General features: G+C 43.4%; 3 protein-coding genes across 3 annotated transcripts in view; 2 read left to right on the top strand and 1 right to left on the bottom strand.

The window, feature by feature from the left end:
* Positions 1–372, top strand: part of CCDC175 (coiled-coil domain containing 175) — a 45,674-nt gene extending 45,302 nt beyond the window's left edge. Inside the window, exon 20 of the mRNA XM_072115790.1 lies at positions 150–372. Within this exon, the coding sequence (XP_071971891.1) occupies positions 150–205 (56 nt within the window). The 3' untranslated portion in view covers positions 206–372. The remainder of the gene's footprint in view (positions 1–149) is intronic.
* Positions 198–10,635, bottom strand: JKAMP (JNK1/MAPK8 associated membrane protein). Its single transcript, XM_072115794.1, has 7 exons — positions 10,494–10,635; positions 8,819–8,910; positions 6,138–6,292; positions 5,444–5,650; positions 5,032–5,213; positions 3,427–3,503; positions 198–1,106 (listed from the first exon to the last, which is right to left on the bottom strand). Exons 1-7 carry the CDS (start codon positions 10,495–10,497, stop codon positions 888–890), a joined length of 936 nt encoding a protein of 311 aa, XP_071971895.1. The 5' UTR covers positions 10,498–10,635; the 3' UTR covers positions 198–887.
* Positions 10,636–10,778: 143 nt separating this feature from the next.
* L3HYPDH (trans-L-3-hydroxyproline dehydratase) lies at positions 10,779–18,385 on the top strand. The gene is made up of 5 exons (XM_072115793.1): positions 10,779–11,333; positions 13,228–13,397; positions 13,568–13,690; positions 15,294–15,431; positions 17,610–18,385. Exons 1-5 carry the CDS (start codon positions 10,850–10,852, stop codon positions 17,733–17,735), a joined length of 1,041 nt encoding a protein of 346 aa, XP_071971894.1. The 5' UTR covers positions 10,779–10,849; the 3' UTR covers positions 17,736–18,385.
* The last annotated feature ends 2,712 nt before the right edge of the window (positions 18,386–21,097 follow it).

Genomic DNA, 21,097 nt, shown 5'->3' with positions numbered 1-21,097 from the left:
CATAAGGGCCCCCTAAATCTGTTGGGCCCGGGTGCGATCGCAACCTCTGCACCCCCTCAAGTTACGCCCTTGTAGATAGATTCAGACAGTTTCTCACTTGCTTAAATATTTTATTTTTTAATAAAATGTATTTTTTTTATTCATTTCAGGAAAAAAGGCGACAATTCCTTCCCCACGACTTGCAAAGACGAAACCCCTTCCTTGAAGCAGGTTTTATTAGGTTTCTTTACGGGCACATCAACCAAAACTGTATATTACAGAAATCAATGTATAAAAGAAATACAAATAAAATCCCATTTACTTACCTTGATATATCCACAAAACAATCCCCCCCCCCAAAAAATGATAATAAATAGAATCCATTTACAAAGGTTGAGAAGACACAATATGAAGTAACAGCCTCGGCCCGTGCTTCCTGAAGAAGGCTGTGTTTGTGAGGTTATTTTCATTGCTTTGCTCATCTACATTGGACTGTCCTGTAGGTGAGGTCCCCGCATGCTCTACCTGGACCCCTAGTACTACTTCACATTCCTTAGTGAGTGATGGTGTTAGGATGTAACTTTATTGGAGGATGGAAGGTTTTGCCGTCTAGATGAAGGGAAAGGCTTTAATAATATTTGCTGGTTACTTGGAAGCAGCCAGTCTTATCAATGAGAAAGTGACCCCTCTATGCAGAAAATCCCTACGCATCTAGTGAAGGCAACAGGTAAATCGTATTGACATTGGCTCCTTGAGGAGTCATGGGATGTGAGTAGCATGTAAATGGCTGTCTCCGTAGTATTGCCTTTGGTGCTTGCACTTGCCCAGGAATGCTGATACATCTCAGTCATCCGCCTTACGCTCATGGCTTTCCGAGTTCAGTCTATACTGCTAGGATCCCGGTCCAGTTAATGTCCACTGCCTTCTTCTTGACGTATCCGAGATGGGTCTGTAAATTTGGCAGTAAGCAAGTAGAAGAGCGTAGGGCCAGGAACCAACGCGAGAAGAGGCAAGTCCCTTTCTAGTTTATCCATTCTAGAAATGGAGATAATCCCATAGGCATGAACTAGCCAGTGACTGAAGAGAACCACCAGCCGCTTCTTCTTCACCAGAAGGTCCTTAAAGGTCTACAAAGAAGGACACAATAAAGTATACGTCAGTAAGTATAGCATGAAGAAGTTTTCGTGGTGTGTGTAACCTACTGGTATATAGAAAGCTTAGGGGGAACCTGTCACGAGGGACCTCCTTTTCACTAAAGACCGGTTGCAGAAGCCCATTACACCTGCAGCGCAAAAATGCCTCTCTGCCTTTTCTAAGCATTTGCATTACAATATAATTGTGTGTTATAACTTACCTTGCACCCTGACAAAATCCTGGGGTAGTCACAGGGGCTGGACTTTGGTTTGGATGCATTTCAAAAAACAACATGTGACTTGTCTGTGCTGCTCACTCCTCAGATCTAAGCCCCCACCTTTGTGCTCCTGTACAGCTCCTTCTCAGAGGACACAGCCTTGTAAGCTGACATCAGTGGGGGAGGGACAAGCTGTACAGGAGCATAAAGATGGAGGCAGCCTGCAGCTCAGACAAGACACATGTTTTTTGAAATGCATCCAAACCAAAGCCCAGCCCCTGTGACTAACCCAGGATTTTGTCAAGATGCAAGAGTAAGTTATAACACACAATTATATTGTAATGCAAATGCTTAGAAAAGGCAGAGAGGCATTTTTGCACTGCAGGTGTCATGGGCTTTTACATACTGTCTTTAGTAAAAATGAGGTCCCTGGTGACAGGTTCTCTTTAAGGCTCTTATATTAAAGAGGAGGATACAATACAGCTCTGTAATATACCCACCACACCAAAGAAGAGTCTGATAGAGAACACCTATCAGTACAACAAAGGATTCTAAGGCTACATTCACATGACATTTTGTGGATGTTTAGTGTATATACCAGGAAAGCTCCCGGGGTATACGCTGAACCTGTACATACACTGGCAGGTGGGGGACATCCTTTTTGCCTCCATCTGCTCAGTGTAGGTCACATCCAGCAGGAAACACTGGATTAAAAAGTACCACAAGTCATTCTATCCAGCTGGAGAGCCTAGTGTATTCTTATCAGAGGACATCGGCCAACTTCTTGCATCCATCACCGGTTTCTGCTGAGCCTACGCCAACTGGTTGAGAATAAAACGATTTATTAGAAATCACATAAAAAGGGCAACGCATTTAAACACCAGTTCAGCGTCATCATCAGGCCAAAAGCAAAGGCAACAGAACTCCAGGGGTGATCAAACGCGGCAAGTAATTAGCTCCGCTTTCTTTTGCCTTTACTTCTGTTTTGATGAAGATGCTGAACCGTTATAGTAAATCGTTTACTTCTTCACCAATTGTGGTGTGGCTTGTCCAAAACCCCATTTTTTTCCCCCTATATTTATCAATTTTTCTCCTGGGTTTACCCCAGCCTGGGGTTGGACGCTGCAACCAATCAGCATACATCCCACTTGTCCCCCAACCTTATCTACTGACCCTAAATATACACATTTTTAGGCGCCTAGCTCATCCTATTCTCTAAGTTTTTCCCCTATTTCCATGCTTCTTTGGTGCTGAAGCTTCTGTGACACACTGATAAACACTTAGTAGTTTTGTGTCTTGCTTTATACATTTCTATCAGAAGATCACCTCTTATATAGGGCCATTACATATAATCAAGGTGCACACTACGTAGGACTACAGCTTTTATCTATATATGTAATGTTCCTCATTACTTTTAAAAGTGGAAAATGTTATTCTTTGTTGCTCGCTTAGGAATACAAGCGTTTTAGCGCTCATTTCTATTGCTTTTAAAGGGGGAAGTTCTTCTAACAACAAGGTGTCAGCAATAACCATACACATAGCTATAGCATTTCTGAAGAAACTATTACATCTATGGGAAATTTCAGTATGGCATCTCTATGGTACTGAGTGTAAATTTGCTATTATGATTTATACTGCCGGTTTTTGATGGTTCAGTTTACTGATCAATAGGAAAAATCCAGGAGAAAAATCGCAAAAACAAAAAAATAAACTAAACAAAAATGCACAGTGTGACCCATCACCTAACTTCTGCAGTAAACCATCATGGTCATGTCCAAATCACACACAAGAAAAAAAATCCCTTGCGGAGCGGCACAGTGGAAATAGGAGCGGGCCCTTCAAAAGAAGGGGAATCAATCTCTAAATCACAGGTACATACAGGTATTAAAAATCTGTGATGTCTAAACTCAGCATCACTAAGCCAGGATCCAATGTGAAGTCAAATAAAGCCCCCACACACAGGAGCATGAAATAACAGGCCAAAAACAGCGCTCATGTGCATGAGGGACAAATAGGAAAATAGAGATTATGTAACCAAAAAAGTCCTAAATGGTAGAAAAATACAAGCGTCTGCTGTAATAAGAGCCCAGCCTTACCTCTATCTCTGATGCAGACATATACACCGCCAGCGTTATTAGGGATAACACCAGGATGATGTACGGGAAGGCATAATCTTGATTATGTGAAGAAAAAGAACATGTTAGATGATAAATGATCCCCTTTACAGGGTGCGACTGACTAAATAAACAAAACTAAAATGTGTGGCATAAACATTGTACCATTCCCTATTCAGTATACGATCAATTGTGCTCAAAACTGCCAAAAGGTGGCCAGCATTTTGTAACCCCTCACCCCACCTGGTTTCTCAGTTATGCAAGTCAATGCGTTCTACAAGCAATCACTTTTTGTATTTTTTTTTTTTTACACCATAGCAGGTATTTTTCATAATAAAATGTAGTTTTTAATAATACAATTTTGGGTTTCAGATGTCCTAATGCTAAACCTTAAATATCCATTTCTGTAAGCCTTTCTTTTATTGACTACTAATGTACAGGCAGTCCCCGGGTTACATACAAGATAGGGTCTGGAGGTTTGTTCTTAAGTTGAATTTGTATGTAAGTCGAAACTGTATATTTTATAATGGAAGTTCTAGACATTTTTTTTTCTTTTGCCCAGTGACAATTGGAGTTTCAAAATTTTTGCTGTAATTGGACCAAGAATTATCAATAAAGCTTCATTACAGGCATCTTACAGCTGATCATTGCAGTCTGGGACTATAGTAAAGCATCCAGAGAGCTTCACCAGAGGTCACAGTGGGCAGAGGGGTCCGTCTGTAACTATGGGTTGTCTGTAAGTCGGGTGTCCTTAAGTAGGGGACCGCCTGTATACAAAAAAAAAATAATTCTAATAAAATCTGTCTACATTTATTGTGGAACCTAAATAACTAACTTTTTTCTCTGAATCAATACACATACAGCGATAAAAAAAAATTATGTGACCGTGTGAGGGCTTATTTTTTGCGTACAGACCTGTAGTTTTTATGTGTACATGCTTGGGGTTCATAAAGCTTTTTGATCGCATTTAATATAACTTTTTTGTGTGATGGATGATTTTTAAAAAATGGCAATTCGGGCATAATTTTTCTGTTTTTTAAATCAAAAAAGTTATTTTTTTTTTTAATAGAACTTAAAAAAACTATATAACTTTTTTCCACAAGGGGACATGAGATTGTTTGATCTCTTGTATAATGCACTGTACCAGCAGCAGGACGTAAGGTTCTGCAATCTGCTTCTAATGCGGCGCTGTTGCACCAGAAGAAATATACCTAATGACCACTGTAAAAACCCAATATGGCGTTAATGTAGATTTTTTTCATTAATGTGTGTTATGAGGGGTGGATAAAAAGATATTAGGAGCCATGTTACTCCAAATGGGAGTGCACAAATATATTTACTATGGAATAATAGGAGGTAGGTACTATGGGGGTTCCTTCAGCAATGACTGTTACTGGAGAGAACACTCCTTGGCCATATATCACTTGCAAAGTAAGGAAACACTAAGGAGAATCTGAACTCCCTGCTTTGGTCCTGTGTCATTCAGCGGTCTCTTCTTCTCTTGAAAAGAGGGTTACACTGATCCGAGAGATTACAGCCCATTGTTTCAGTTTCCATATTGATCACATCAATGTAACTCCGACTTACATAATAATCCCCCTCCTACAGCCTGTATCACAGTCAGGATGGGTAAGAAGTACAGCGCTGCATAGATGCTTTTAAACCGGTCCGACTTCCCTAACCCGCAGGCGATCTTCTTTATTAAAAGAGGTCTGAGGAGCATCATCAACACCAGGCAGAATGCATAGTAAATGAAGACGATGGTGTACCTGTGGAGGATAACAATACAGCACACATAGGGATCAGCCAGAATAGAGGAGATGCAAGACACTACCGAATATCAAGGCTGAGAAGGAGGTGCTTGATATTGGTGCAATACAAATATCTACACATTCAGGCTTTGGATTTTCTCAAGAACTGCAGAAGAAAACTGATAGCTCAAATCTGAAAACATCCATGTAATACACAGAATTGTCACCAATTAAAACGAGATACTCACAGAGGATAAACGGCTTCTTGTGTACAGTGCACAGTGTTGACATAGTCCGGGCTGGGGTTATACAGCATCGTGTACCAATCTGAGAGTTTTTCCACTCCACAGGAGCGAATGTGCAGATATCCAACGGGATCATTGACAAGTAACGTTATGAGGGCGGCCACAGTGCATTCCAACAGAGCCGTGATGTGCTGGAAAAACGCACTGGAACTGAAGAGACGGAACGTTAGAGCAGCGCAATATATGTATATATATGATACAAACATCAATATAATAGTCGCTGACCTTTAATGGAGGACAAGGCCCAGCAGCCAATATACTATAAGGTACAAACACAGCTAGGACTAAATTATACAAAAGTTGTTCCATTTTTAAAGGATAACAACAGAAATTATTTGTAACTGAGATGAGCAAACCCAAACTTTAGGTGCGGTGTCCTTTGTAATCCGGACTTTCTGCTTGATGGGCTGAAGAGCAGCTTTATGCCCCTATAAACTAGGATTGTGATTGGCTAGGTGGACACCTGGAGGATACAACTGGCCAATCACTGCCTATTTGCTAGGGGCGCAAGGCTGTCAGATTAGGGGGCAGCCCATCAAGCAACATGTCCAGGTTAGGGAACTCGGACGAATTCAAAGTTCAGGTCCTCTCATCTCTATTTGTAATGAATATAAAAGGCAAATAACAAAGTTCTTACCTCTTTTTCCCTGAATACCACTCAATGAAGAACCAGTGTAATATAAGTGGGAGCAGCCCCATAAATCCTAAATACAGCCAGTCATAAAGCACAGGGGACCCCATACACTGGCGACAGATGCTGTAAGAGTCGGTTCGCTGACCGCGAGGGCACCCCTGGAAGACAAAGACACAGGTCTCAAGTGTATTTCCTACTACGTTAAAGGAACAGTGTCACCACATTGTACCCCATTAAACTACCAGCCCCGCCCCCTCAGGTAGTGTAGGGAATATCATATCCATAATTTTCTCTTTTATGTGAAGTCTCTCCCGTTTACCTATAAAGAATCTCCTCCAAAGTCATCTTTTGCCTGAGATGGATCAAGTTTAGAGGCTGGAGGAGGAGTGTCACTTCAGGCCCCTCTATTTTTGGTTCTTTTGTATATTAAAGATAAAAATCTCATATTTCAGATGACATTTGGCTTGTGGTTCTGTGACCTACAGAACTGGAGATACGAGCCGTTAAAGAGCTGCAGATAAAGATCCACTTCCAGTCTTTTCCTTCAACTGCCTGTATCTGGGTTCTGTAGCTCACAGAACCACAATCTGGGCAATGTGATCTGAAAGATGAGATTCTTATCTAAAATACGATACAAGCAGCTTGTCCCTAGGTACCAAATAACTGAGGATAGAGGCGTCTGAAGTGACTCTCCTCATGCAGCCTCTAAACTTGACCAAAGGGAAAGGGTAACAAAAAAGTAGGCCTTTTTGGTCCAATTTTAAGCATGCGTTTTCAATACGTTTAAAAACGCATCCGTTTTTTTTACTGTTTACCATGCGTCTGGCTTAGTACCTGTTTATCTTAATAGATAAACAAGTTCAAAGCAGCCAAACAGACTGAAAATGCATACTTAAAAACATCCTAAGGTTTTTGGTCTGTTTTTAAGCAGTCCGTTAAAAAACGCATCCGTTTTTGACAGGTTTTACGAATCATCTTAATTAAAACGCATGCGTTTTTTAACGCGTGAGTTTTTGGACGGACTGCTTAAAAACGGACCAAAAACGGGTTCAAAACGCCATGTGTGGCATCACGCTCAGTGGTTTCAGCAGGCCTCCATTACCTCAATCGTTTTGCACCATGGGGCCACACTAATCCCTCCAATTGACTGCAGTAGGTCTGATGACTGCTGGTACTTGTAATCCCATTTCAGCACAAGGTGTGAGGGGATGAGCTCCCTGCAAAGTGTAATAACCTGTGAAGCTGCAGAACTAATGGGCTCTGGAAACACCCACTATAGCCCTTCTGGCTCATTAGAATAATTATTAAAGTTGAATTAAGAAGAAAGGAGGCCATGGATGACAAATATAAGAAGATTATCACAGTCATGGTGCCTGCATCTATGAGTAAGTGTCCCTGGTTTATCATGATGGTAGATTTCCTTTAAAGAATTTTTTTGGGGTAATATATAGAAAGAGATTATGTCTTCAGAGTACATCAGACCACACAAATTCCACAAAAAAAATCTGATTTATTGCTGCCTTTTTTCCACGTTCATTTACATAATATGTACTCCAAAAGATCAAATGCAGAATGCAGAATTTGACATGACCTCATAAGTGATCTCTTTTGATCTGTTGGTGTAATGAGTAGATGCCCTGGTTGCCTCCTGCTTTGTGGGCGGCACGGTGGCTGAGTGAGTAGCACATCTGCCTTGCAGCACTGGGGTCCTGGGTTCAAATCCCACCCAGGTCAACATCTGCAAAGAGTTTGTATGTTCTCTCCGTGTTTGCGTGGGTTTCCTCCGGGTACTCCGGTTTCCTCCCACACTTCAAAACATACTGTTAGGTTGTTTAGATTGTGAGCCCCATGGGGACAGGGACCAATTTGACATGCCTGTGCAGCGCTGCGTAATCTGTGTGCGCTATATAAATAAAGAATTATTATTATTATTATCCATTACCCACTGAGTGCAGGATATGCAGCGCTTATAATAACCCGTCCCTGCCTTCTCGATCTAGAGCCCAGCTATCCATCTGACCTTGCAATAACACAAACTACCCATAGTCAGGTATGAAGATGTTTGGCCATGTATTTCGCCCTCTAGAAAAACCCTTTAAGATGCCTGAGCCATCATGGTGGATGTGAATCTTCATGGAAAATTAAAGGCATATTCCCATTTCAGCAAATTAATGTCATTGCTTGTATATTGAAGAGTTATACAATTTTCCAATATACTTTCTGTATCAATTCCTCACAATTTTTCTAGATCTCTGCTTGCTGTCCTTCTATAAAAAGCGTCTATGTTTACTTCCAGCGGACACAAATCTGACCGTGGTCACACAGGTGCACGGCTCGTTAATCAGAGCCGTGTGATATATAACGAGCTGTGCACCTGTGTGACCACAGACAGACAGATTTCTGTCCACTGGAAATAAACATAGCAGCTTCGTATAGAAGGACAGCAAGCAGAGATCTAGAAATCTCTAAGGAATTGATACAGAAAGTAGATTAGAAAATTGTATCACTTTTCATTATTCAAACAATAACATTATTTGCTGAAATAGGACAACCCCTTTAAGCCTCATATGACTTTTTTGTGATATCAAAATGTTCTTCACACGTTATGCAGACCTCCTACAGAGGGGGAGATGGTCTGTGTAGATAGGAAAGGGCCTCCCCAATATTACATTATTATAACTCACCCCACATTCTCCAAAGGTTTCATTGGACCCGTTTGAGAAGAGAACAGTTTTTCCACAGTAAAGGCCAATGCATGTTTTTCCTGTATCCACAGCTGGAAAGGAGATAAAACATTGTGAATTTCAATGAATTAGTGAAAATTGGAATGGTTTTAGAGGGCTGGACTGACATACTTACCTCACTTCTACCCAATCCCTAATGCCCCATTCATAATGACCCCCTCTCATTGAGCCCCATTCATAATAACCCCCTCTCATTAAGCCCCCAATCATAACGGGCCCCTCCAGTCATACTTTTTCCTAAATCATCTCCCCATTTATAGTGCCCCCTTCATTATGTTCCATTTATGGGGGTCAGACAGGGGAGCTCATTTTGAGGGCCGGGTTGGGTCTAGAGCACAACTGATCCACCCAGTCCAGCTAGCTACAACACACCAGGGATACACCAAGATGAATATGGCCCAGTGTGGTGACATCATCCAAAAAAATCAAATTCAACCACACGGTCAGTTTTTCAGATGCAGTTTTTGCTGCACAAACCTTATGAGCCACAGCTGCTTTTGACTTCAAAAACTGCATCTGAAAAACTGAACGTGTGGACACACCCTGAAGGAAGATATAAATTGGGTAATCTCACATTACTGAAGTCAAGCTCTCCCCTCCTCAGAACGTCCGCCCCCCAGACGTTATACAACCAATTTACGTCTCATTTCAAAGATTATTTTCTGGATTTTAGAACCACACTGGGTGATGAAAGATACATGATCTGGAATGTGTTCACCTGCTTAACATACTGGTAGTGGTTTATTGTATCAATTTCTGCTGACAGGTTCCCTTTTTTTTTTAATTGTATTTTTATTGAAATACATTTTTTACAATAAAACAGACATTCACAGAGTAGTTATTTGCAATCAATTCACAGTAATCATCCCAAGAGTCTGGAGTTGACGGTTACAAGATAACATATCCAGTGTATGGCATGGATCATAGACCAGTCACACAAAGCCTGGGGTGTTTTGGGATATGCCAGTATGGATATTACCTTATGTGTCACACTGTGATTGGAAATAAACCTCCAGGAGGGGGGTACAAAAAATAAAAATTAAACCATATGAACAACAGGTTCCCTTTAAAGAGGGATCGGTTTTAACCTTTTCAGGGGCTGACGCTTATTTGGAGTCCAATATTCATTATATGCCCCATGAAAACTGTACAAAACAAAATACACTAAACTACTGCAATTAGGATCAGACATGTTCAATGTTACTATGTCCTGTGTGTTGTGTATAGTATAGAGAGGGTACCAAGCAGGAGGAACACCCTAATACGGAGAGGGACAAGGTGACCCACCTCACATTGCAGACAGTGATTGCCATTACTACGTGTTGTGATGTCACCCTGGGCAGCAGGTACTAAGGGACATGTACTAACACAAGTCAGAAGAGAATTTCAAGGGCAACTCCATGACGAGATCTATCAATTCCCTTTTTATTAGAGATGTTCCTGTTTTATCGCCTCTAAGGGACAGAAGACATGGACTAGAACCAGAACCAATGTGATCAGCAGGGGATGACTCAGTGTAGACCTGATCCCGGGCAGGACGTGCAGGCCGGGGACACAGGGGCCCGGGGCTCCTAATACTCAGGTTCCTTACGAGGAGCGGAATATTATGACTTACCCATCAGGATCCAGGGTCAGAGATTTCCAGCCTGCAGACATAACCAACACTTCCGGGTCTGGCTCTGCGGATGTCGTGACGTCACTCCTTACGTCCCCACAGCGATCTTTGAGAAGGAAAAAAAAAAAACCTTGAAAGCGGAGCCGCCATCTTTACTGAGGGCAATGTTTATATGGTTGACAAATTCATTGCGTCATTATATATTTAGATGGAAAATGGATTATATTGTGTAAGGTCATAAGGAAAGGTTTGGTTTGTATCGTTATATCTGTTAAGCAGTTTGCCCAAAATAAACATGGCGCCAGCCTGGGCGGTGTATATGCAGTGTTGCCCACAGTTGACAGGACGCTTGAGGCATGTCGGCTCTGAAGTTTCGCTTACCCCCTAATGACGGTCCGGTGCTGTCCGTGGTGGACATGCACACAGGCGGGGAGCCCCTGCGCATAGTGCTGAGCGGGGCCCCGGTACCCAGCGGAAGCACCCTGCTGGAGAAGAGACGATGGGTGCGGGAGAACATGGACTGGGTGCGCAGGGTGCTGATGCTGGAACCCCGCGGGCACCAGGACATGTACGGGGCGCTACTGGTGCCCAGCGAGGAGGCGGAGGCGCAGCTGGGGGTGCTCTTCATGCACAATGCCGGCTACAGCACCATGTGCGGCCATGCCGTTATCGCCCTAGGGCGCTTCGCACTAGACTACGGGCTGGTGGATCCGCAGGGGCCGGAGACTCCCATCAATATACACTGCCCCTGCGGAATAGTGCGCGCCTATGCGTCCTACAGCGGGGGCCGCAGCGGACAAGTGCGATTCCATAGCGTCCCTGCTTTCACCCTGTGCACAGGTATGTTACATAATGAACCGTATAACCCCTATATAGTACATGACTGCCCCCACCCTCCATACATAATATCACCATCCTATATGGTACCTGACTGACCCTCCCTCCCCTCCATACAGGAGATCACCATCCCATATAGCACCTGACTGCACCCCCTCCCCACCATACAGGAGATCACCATCCTATATTGTACCTGACTGCGCCCCAACCCCCCCCCATACAGGAGATCACCATCCTATATAGCAGTGATGGCGAACCTTTTAGAGACCAAGTGCCCAAACTAGAACCAAACCCACTTATTAAATACAAAGTGCCAACATTGCAATTTAAGCAGTAACATGTTTCTACCTGTTTTCTAACGGCTTTTAATTGTATTGATGTCCTGAGGACACCAATACAATTAAGAGATAGAGGAGAAAATCAGACTATTATTGTAGCTTCCTTCCTGGGTCCCCTGAACAAGAAGAATTGCGGGGATTGCAGACTTGCCCCTCCTGTATTCCCAGACAGCTAAGGATGTGGAACTTCAAAATATCTCTGATCACAGCACATCCTGGGTGGCCAGGGACTGCAGGAGGAGGTTTTGAGTCTTGTCTGTAAACTCTGTGCTAGGGTGATGGCCTGGGTGCCCACAAGGAGTGCTCAGAGTGCCACCTCTGGCACCCGTGCCATAGGTTCGCCACCACTGCTATATAGTATCTGACTGCCCCTCCCCACCATACAGGAGATCACCATCCTATATAGTACCTGACTGCCTCCCCTCCCCACCATACAGGAGATCACCATCCTATATAGTACCTGACTGCCCCCCTCCTCACTATACAGGAGATCACCATCCTATATAGTACCTGACTGCCCCCCCTCCACCATACAGGAGATCACCATCCTATATAGTACCTGACTGCCCCCCCTCCACCATACAGGAGATCACCATCCTATATAGTACCTGACTGCCCCCTCCCCACCATATAGGAGATCACCATCCTATATAGTACCTGACTGCCCCCCCTCCCCACCATACAGGAGATCACCATCCTATATAGTACCTGACTGCCCCCCTCCTCACTATACAGGAGATCACCATCCTATATAGTACCTGACTGCCCCCCCCTCCTCCACCATACAGGAGATCACCATCCTATATAGTACCTGACTGCCCCCCCCCTCCACCATACAGGAGATCACCATCCTATATAGTACCTGACTTCCCCCCCTCCCCACCATACAGGAGATCACCATCCTATATAGTACCCGACTGCCCCCCACCATACAGGAGATCACCATCCTATATAGTACCTGACTGCCCCCCCTCCCCACCATACAGGAGATCACCATCCTATATAGTACCTGACTGCCCCCCTCCTCACTATACAGGAGATCACCATCCTATATAGTACCTGACTGCCCCCCCCTCCTCCACCATACAGGAGATCACCATCCTATATAGTACCTGACTGCCCCCCCCTCCTCCACCATACAGGAGATCACCATCCTATATAGTACCTGACTGCCCCCCCCCCTCCACCATACAGGAGATCACCATCCTATATAGTACCTGACTTCCCCCCCTCCCCACCATACAGGAGATCACCATCCTATATAGTACCCGACTGCCCCCCACCATACAGGAGATCACCATCCTATATAGTACCTGACTGCCCCCCCTCCCCACCATACAGGAGATCACCATCCTATATAGTACCTGATCTACAGTGATCTCCTTCTGAAACTATTTGTCAATGTATAAGTTTAGCGTGTACAAGAAATTCGGTGTGAACCCACGCTTAGAGCAATTCAGAAAAACGTGGTTTCAAAGTTGATCCACCAAAGTGAATATCCAAATGTGTCCGATGTCACATTTATTGTACATGTGCTCTCCTGGTGTTTATATGTACAGATGTCCCGGTTGATGTGCCCGGCTATGGCAAGGTAGTAGTGGACGTTGCCTACGGGGGTGCGTTCTACGCCTTTGTAAGTGCAGAGCGGTTTGGATTGGATGTTTGCTCCTCACGGACGAGAGATCTTGTAGATGTTGCAGGCGCCGTGTCAGATGCTGTAAAGGCGCAGGTACTATACAGTAGTCAGAACTGATGTGTCCTGTCTGCTACTCCTGGCTGGCCATGTGTCCTCTGAGTAACTAATAAGACTAATACTTCACATTCCAGTTATTAATATTAATACCTCTGTATTCTTTCCCCCACCTCTATAGATAACAGGATGTCTAAACTATTTTGCAGGTGAAGATCAACCATCCAGACAGTGAGGACCTGGCATTTTTATATGGGACTATATTAACAGATGGTAGAGATGCCTATAGTGAAGAACCAACAGCCAATATCTGTGTATTTGCAGATTCCCAGGTACAGGCGAATGTCAACTATAAGCAAATAATTACTTGTACAAATATGAAGATCATTAATGCACACAGGGGGCCACATTTCTCACAAACAGTACAGTCTGTCTGTGGAGTGTGCAGGGGGCGCTTTCTTCGTGAATCTGGCGCCCCCTGCACTGCTCCGCCATTATTTCTTTGGTGCACTTTGTTCATGCTGCAGAATTGTGGCGCACGATCCGACTAAGCAGTAACAGCCCCTCTAGGTACACATTTTTCTGTCTTGTCGGACACAGAGCAGCCGCGACACAGAACTGGCGCAGACACTTTATAAATACATGTACAAGCAGTTTGCATATTCTTTTCGGTGCAATGTCAGACAGAAAACTGGCGCAAACAATATAATAATGGTGGGTCAGTATCGGCAACATTTTAATGGAGTAGGATGATCAGAAAAACTTGGTTTCCTTCTTTCAAAAACATCACCTCCCCCGGTTTGTGGTAAGAAATTACTAGTACACTGGGTGGGCCCTGACTCTATTGCCCACTGCGTCTGGCCGCCACTGGGGCCGCCCTCTTACCTCCTTTTGGAAATTCAACTCAACACGGAGTTGAAATCATTGATGTTGCAGGGAGCTGTCAGCTCTGCTGAACTTCATCGAGTCTCTCTGCAGCAGGTAAGATATGATGGCATCACAGCCGGACACAGCAGCAGGAAGGGAGAGGAGAGCTGCTGGGAAATGTTGAAAGGCGAGTATATTGTGTTTATTTATTTATAATTAAATTGTAAAGATGAGAGGGGGAATGGTGGAGGCACTGATTGCTTTTAATAAGAGGTTGTGCCTAATGCTGGGCTTTTGAAACACAGCTCGAGAATCTCCTAACCCAATGTCGTTTTACCTAAATGCTTGTGTACAGTAATTAGCTACAAAAAAACCCTTAAAGAGAACCTACCACCACAAATCTACCTATAAAGGTACAACGGGTAATAGGAGCATTTATTGGACGTGAGGATAGCCCTTTTCCCAAATCCATAAATTTTCTAAAGAGGCTTCTGGGGCGCGGAGTAGCCAGACATGAGGCTACACATCGCGGCTACTCCACGCCCTAGTAGCCGCTTTGTTCCTTCTACCCTGACCTCGTCGGCCCGCAGCTCCTCGTAGCAGCGCACGCTTGTCCAAGAAGCCGGCGTTCTGCGCATGTGTTCCTTGGGGTTTGTAAATACGGTAAAAAAAATTAATGGACTTTAAAAAAAAAAAAATAAAAACAATAAAAATCCCTTTTTTTCCCTAGAACTGATATAAAAATTAGCAGAAAATAATACATATTACTTATCCCCTAAAAACAAAGACTGGTCTATCTATTACATGTTTTATCTCGCCCCGCAAAACAATTACACCTTACACAGCTCAGTACACTGAGGTATGAAAATTGTATTGGCATCAGAATATGGCAAAATGAATAATTTATGTAATTTAAAAAATTATTGAAAAAATTCTGAACTTGGTATCCCCCATGAATGTACCGATCCAAGGAATAAAGGAGATTTATTTTTCATCAGGTGCACTGCCCACAGAGCTCTTTATATGGAAAAATAAAAAAAATTGTGATCATGTTTTCTCTGTTTTCAGGTTGATCGGAGTCCTACTGGTTCTGGAGTCACAGCTCGTATTGCTCTGCAGTACCACAAAGGGTTAATACAGCTGGAGCAAACCCGGACCTTCAAGAGCGGTGCCACAAAATCCTTATTTACTGGCAAAGCAGTTAAGGTATTATAAGACCAGCTCTACTCCATCTAGCTGACTTTATTATGACTATGGGGGAGATTTATCATGAGTTTCTGAGGTAAACCTGTTCTGTTTACCCATAGAAACGAATCAGAGCTCAGCTTTCATTTTATAAACAGCTGTGGGAAAATGAAAGTTGAGCTCTGATTGGTTGCCATGGGAAACTAGAACTGTTCTGCTCTAAGAGACTTATGATAAATCTCCCCCTATCTTTCTATTATACAGGTCACTCTATATGGCCTCACAATCTCCCCTGTCCTATTGCTTGTGGTCAACATCAGTCTGCCAGTTCTTTGTGTGAATGGAGTGCTGTTGGGCACAAATGACAATCGCTTTTAAGTTTTGTAACAAAGCAGGTGGCAGCAGGTCTGTGCTGTGAGTTGTGCTGGTGCTGTGGAGCCAAAGTCTCTTAAAGGGGTTTTAGCACTTGAACTCAGCACTTGGGGCTCTGTTTGCTCCCCATCCATCCATTACCCCTGATATCTGTGTATGCCAGGGTTGTTTCCCAGATATTTGCACCACTATTTCCCTATGGATTAGTTCTAATTCTGTACACAATGGTGGAGTAAAATTCCTGCACAAAATGCACCAGAATTCCGGGCTATTTTGTAATAAAATATGTTTTCCCGCCACATGCATGGTTTTGGACAACCTTTAGACCAGTTTTATATCTTGTATGGTAATATATTCTGAAAAGTGGGCACGGCCTAAGCTGTAATGCCCTGTGCTAGAGCTAGAAAGCCATGTTCAGGCCAGCTAATAGGGAGTAAAAAGTAAGACTAAGAGGATAAATAATCGGCATCAGCCGCTGTAATATATTGGGCGTACAATCATGGCCATAAGTTTTGAGAATGATACAAATGTTAATTTTTACAAAGTCTACTGCATCAGGTTTTATAATGGAAATTTGCATATACTCCAGAATATTATAAGTGATCAGCTTAACAGCAATTAATTGCAAAGTCAATATTTGTCTAGAAAATGAAATTTTTTCCCCCAAAACACATTTCAACTTCATTGCAGGCGCCTTAAAAGGAGCAGCTAACATCATTTCAGTTATTGCTCCAGTAACACAGGTGTGGGTGCTCATGAGGACATAGCTAGAGATCAATCTGTCATGAATAAGTAAGAATCACACCACTGGACACTTTAAAAGGAGGCTGCTGCTTGGCATCATTGTTTCTCTTCTGTTAACCATGGTTATCTCTAAAGAAACACATGCAGTCATCATTGCACTGCACAAAATTGGGCTAACAGAAATGAGTATCACAGCTAGAAAGATTGGTGACTGAGGTGCAATCTATCGCATCATCAAGGAATTCAAGGAGAGAGGTTCCATTGTTTCCAAAAAGGCTCCAGGGCGCCCAAGAAGGCAAGCAAGCGGCAGGACCGTCTCTTATAAGTGTTTCAGCTTGGGGATGGGGCTACCAGCAGTGCAGAGCTTGCTCAGGAATGGCAGCAGGCAGGTGTGAGTGCATCTGCACGCACTGTGAGACTGCAGAGAGACTCTTGGAGCAAGGCCTGGTGTCAAGGAGGGCAGCAAAGAAGCCACTTCTCTCCAGAAAGAACATCAGGGACAGACTGATATTCTACAAAAGGTACAGGGAGTGGACGGCTGAGGACTGGGGGAAAGTCATTTTCTCTGATGAATCCCCTTTCCGATTGTTTGGAACATCTGGAAAACAGCTTGTTGGGAGAAGACAAGGTGAGCGATACCACCAGTCTTGTCTCATGCCAACTGTAAAGCATTCTAACTCATTCTAAGTGTCAATAAAAGCTTTTGTTACTCATAATATGATTGCACTTGTATTTCTGTATGTGATAAAAACATCTGACAAACACACACAAAAAACAGAGGGCAACAGATCATGTGAAAATATAATATTTGTGTCATTCTCAAAACTTATGGCCATGACTGTTGTACAAGACCGGCCAGTCTAGTGATTAGACAGTTTTATCATCTCTGCCCCAGTGTCTGGGATGTGAACATACACAAGGCATGGAAAGGGATATACCTGTACCCATGCCAGCTGTGAATACAATCATGGAGTTTTTTTACGCTGCCTCATGGTTTATACATTCCTTTGAGATATATATATATATATATATATACACCACTTGCCTAAACCTTACACTTTCCTCTGGTTCTCTCTTCCCCAGGAAACTGTGTGTGGCGACTACAAAGCTGTGATTGTGGAGGTGTCAGGTCAGGCTCACTACACCGGCACTGCGAGCTTCACCCTGGAGAGCGATGACCCCCTGAAGGACGGCTTTCTACTAAAATAACAATTCACCTTCCATCTACTCCTGCAATCTGTCACCAGATATAGCCTATGAAATGCTCCTAAGTTTGTAGAGACCAGTTTGTGAGACAATGAAAAATAATAAGCCTCCTATTTCTGCCCACTGTGACCTCTGGTGATGTTCTTTAGATGCTTTACTTTAGTCCCAGGCTGCAATGATCAGCTGTAATGAAGCTTTATTGATACACTTTGAGTCCAATGTAGAAAATTCAATTGTCACTGGGGCAAAAAAATTTTTTGTCTGGATCTACAATTATAAAAGTTTTGACTTACATACAACTTCAACTTAAGAACAAACCTATGGAACCTATCTTGAACATAACCCAGGGACTGCCTGTACTGTGTAGTCCTAGTGGAAATTGCAGTGAATAAAGCTATAAAATTTATATCCCCCATGAAAATCATTTTGATGCTGGTCCAATCTTTTATGTAACGACTACTTTTATTGTCGTTCCACTAGAAATGGTCACACGATTGCGCTGCGTAACGTGTTATATGAAGCGGCCATTAAGAACCGCCACTGGCTGGGGTTCTGGCTGCATGTGACTATTATAATGTATTATGTGGTGCATAGAGGACTCCTGCTGCTCTTGTATTCATGGCAAATTTCTGCAATAAAATTTTTGGCAATTTTTTTATTTTCCAGTATCAATAAAACATGCACGCAGTGGCTCCGCAGATCATTACGCCAGCAGTTTGTGGCTCCACAGCAGAGGCAGGACTGATGCTCTCATAGTCACATATGTGGGGGGAACCTGGCTGAGGAGCACTAAGGCTACTTGCATACGTATGTACATTTTGGATATGTTTGTATAAGGCCAAGCACACCGCACCACATATTTCTATGTTTTCTGTTTCCGGCTCAGGTAGTCGTTCTGTTCCATTGTCTCACACGTTGAAGACACGACACACAGACTACAGCGCCATCCAATATTTCACATGCAACATCCCCCACCAGGGCCTAGCATTTCTTCAGTGGTTATAGACAACCTGGCCCAGAATACCGGAGTGGCTGGCTAGTGCAGCCTTGGGCACGCTGTGGACACGGTGCCCGGTATGGGGACCGGAGGGCTGTCCCACAGCCTGGCAGGTCTCCAGCAGGTGGTGTGTGCAAGAAATAAGGTGGAAGAGGCCAGAAATATTTGGACAGTGACACAATTTTCGTGAGTTGGTCTCTGCATGCCACCACATTGGATTTGAAATGAAACCTCTACAACAGAATTCAAGGGCAGATTGTAACGTTTAATTTGAAGGGTTGAACAAAAATATCTGATAGAAAATGTAGGAATTGTACACATTTCTTTACAAACACTCCACATTTTAGGAGCTCCAAAGTAATTGGACAAATAAACATAACCCAAACAAAATATTTTTATTTTCAATATTTTGTTGCGAATCCTTTGGAGGCAATCACTGCCTTAAGTCTGGAACCCATGGACATCACCAAACGCTGGGTTTCCTCCTTCTTAATGCTTTGCCAGGCCTTTACAGCCGCAGCCTTCAGGTCTTGCTTGTTTGTGGGTCTTTCCGTCTTAAGTCTGGACTTGAGCAAGTGAAATGCATGCTCAATTGGGTTAAGATCTGGCGATTGACTTGGCCATTGCAGAATGTTCCACTTTTTTGCACTCATGAACTCCTGGGTAGCTTTGGCTGTATGCTTGGGGTCATTGTCCATCTGTACTATGAAGTGCCGCCCGATCAACTTTGCAGCATTTGGCTGAATGTGGGCTGAAAGTATATCCCGGTACACTTCAGAATTCATCCGGCTACTCTTGTCTGCTGTTATGTCATCAATAAACACAAGTGACCCAGTGCCATTGAAAGCCATGCATGCCCATGCCATCACTTTGCCTGCACCATGTTTTACAGAGGATGTGGTGTGCCTTGGATCATGTGCCGTTCCCTTTCTTCTCCAAACTTTTTTCTTCCCAACATTCTGGTACAGGTTGATCTTTGTCTCATCTGTCCATAGAATACTTATCCAGAACTGAGCTGGCTTCTTGAGGTGTTTTTCGGCAAATTTAACTCTGGCCTGTCTATTTTTGGTATTGATGAATGGTTTGCATCTAGATGTGAACCCTTTGTATTTGCTTTCATGGAGTCTTCTCTTTACTGTTGACTTAGAGACAGATACACCTACTTCACTGAGAGTGTTCTGGACTTCAGTTGATGTTGTGAACGGGTTCTTCTTCACCAAAGAAAGTATGCGGCGATCATCCACCACTGTTGTCATCCTTGGACGCCCAGGCCTTTTTGAGTTACCAAGCTCACCAGTCAATTCCTTTTTTCTCAGAATGTACCCGACTGTTGATTTTGCTACTCCAACTCAGACGCCTTCAGAGTTAATTGCTGCCCTTAGAGTCCATTGTCCAATTACTTTTGGTCCCTTGAAAAAGAGGAGGCTATGCATTACAGAGCTATGATTCCTAAACCCTTTCTCCGAATTGGATGTGGAAACTCTCATATTGCAGCTGGGAGTGTGCACTTTCAGCCCATATATTATATATATATATAATTGTATTTCTGAACATGTTTTTGTAAACAGCTAAAATAACAAAACTTGTGTCACTGTCCAAATATTTCTGGCCCTAACTGTATATAGGAGTCCCTGGTTGATGGAGGATTGGGAACTTGTGATCTAGGGATCACAAGGAGGCATGTTGTGCAAATCAACTCTCAGTTCTTAATTTGAACTGTAACAGCAGGCAATGGCCTAACATCAGCAGCAGCAAGTTCAGTAGGCTAGAAAGCTGGTCCGCAGGAATGCTATTGACTTCATGTTGGCCGGGTAAGATAGAGCCGAGTCTGGACAGTGAGCCTTTGCTCTGGAGCTTAGTCTCCTGACTTGTCCAGCTGGCCTGAGATACCTCTGCTTCCTGGTAGTGTGATTGTGGCTTGATCAGCACAGGCAGGTGCTGCACACTCCTATGCTTACTCAAACTGAAGACCATGTGCTCCCACCCACAAGTGGTTTTTATACTCCCCTAGTGAGGTGGCAGCACTCTCCAATCAGCTTGCAGCTTGCTTTACAGTAAAGAACACAACATATCATTAGTTACAAACAATTGATATGTTAACTGTTTCCTTCCCAGGCAGTGGTTCCAGCTGCAATTACAAAGTATCCCACTTTTGGAGATCTCCTAGTGAGGTGATCAGTCTCCCTAACATAGAGAGGGTGCTATTCACTACCTACCCTGTTTATCGGCAGGGCTGTTGCACACATCTTAGTATGAAAGACTAAGATTTATTGCTCTAGTCGACACAGAATGAAAATAAGGACTGGTGGTTCTAGACCAGAAGATAACAAGGGCAGGAATTTATAGTCATTTATGGGCCTGGGTAATT

This window comes from Engystomops pustulosus, chromosome 7 (assembly GCF_040894005.1).
Source record: "Engystomops pustulosus chromosome 7, aEngPut4.maternal, whole genome shotgun sequence".
Taxonomy (NCBI): Eukaryota; Metazoa; Chordata; class Amphibia; order Anura; family Leptodactylidae; genus Engystomops; species Engystomops pustulosus.
The sequence above is the reverse complement of the archived record's forward strand: the minus strand, read 5'-3'. Positions and strand labels throughout refer to the sequence as shown.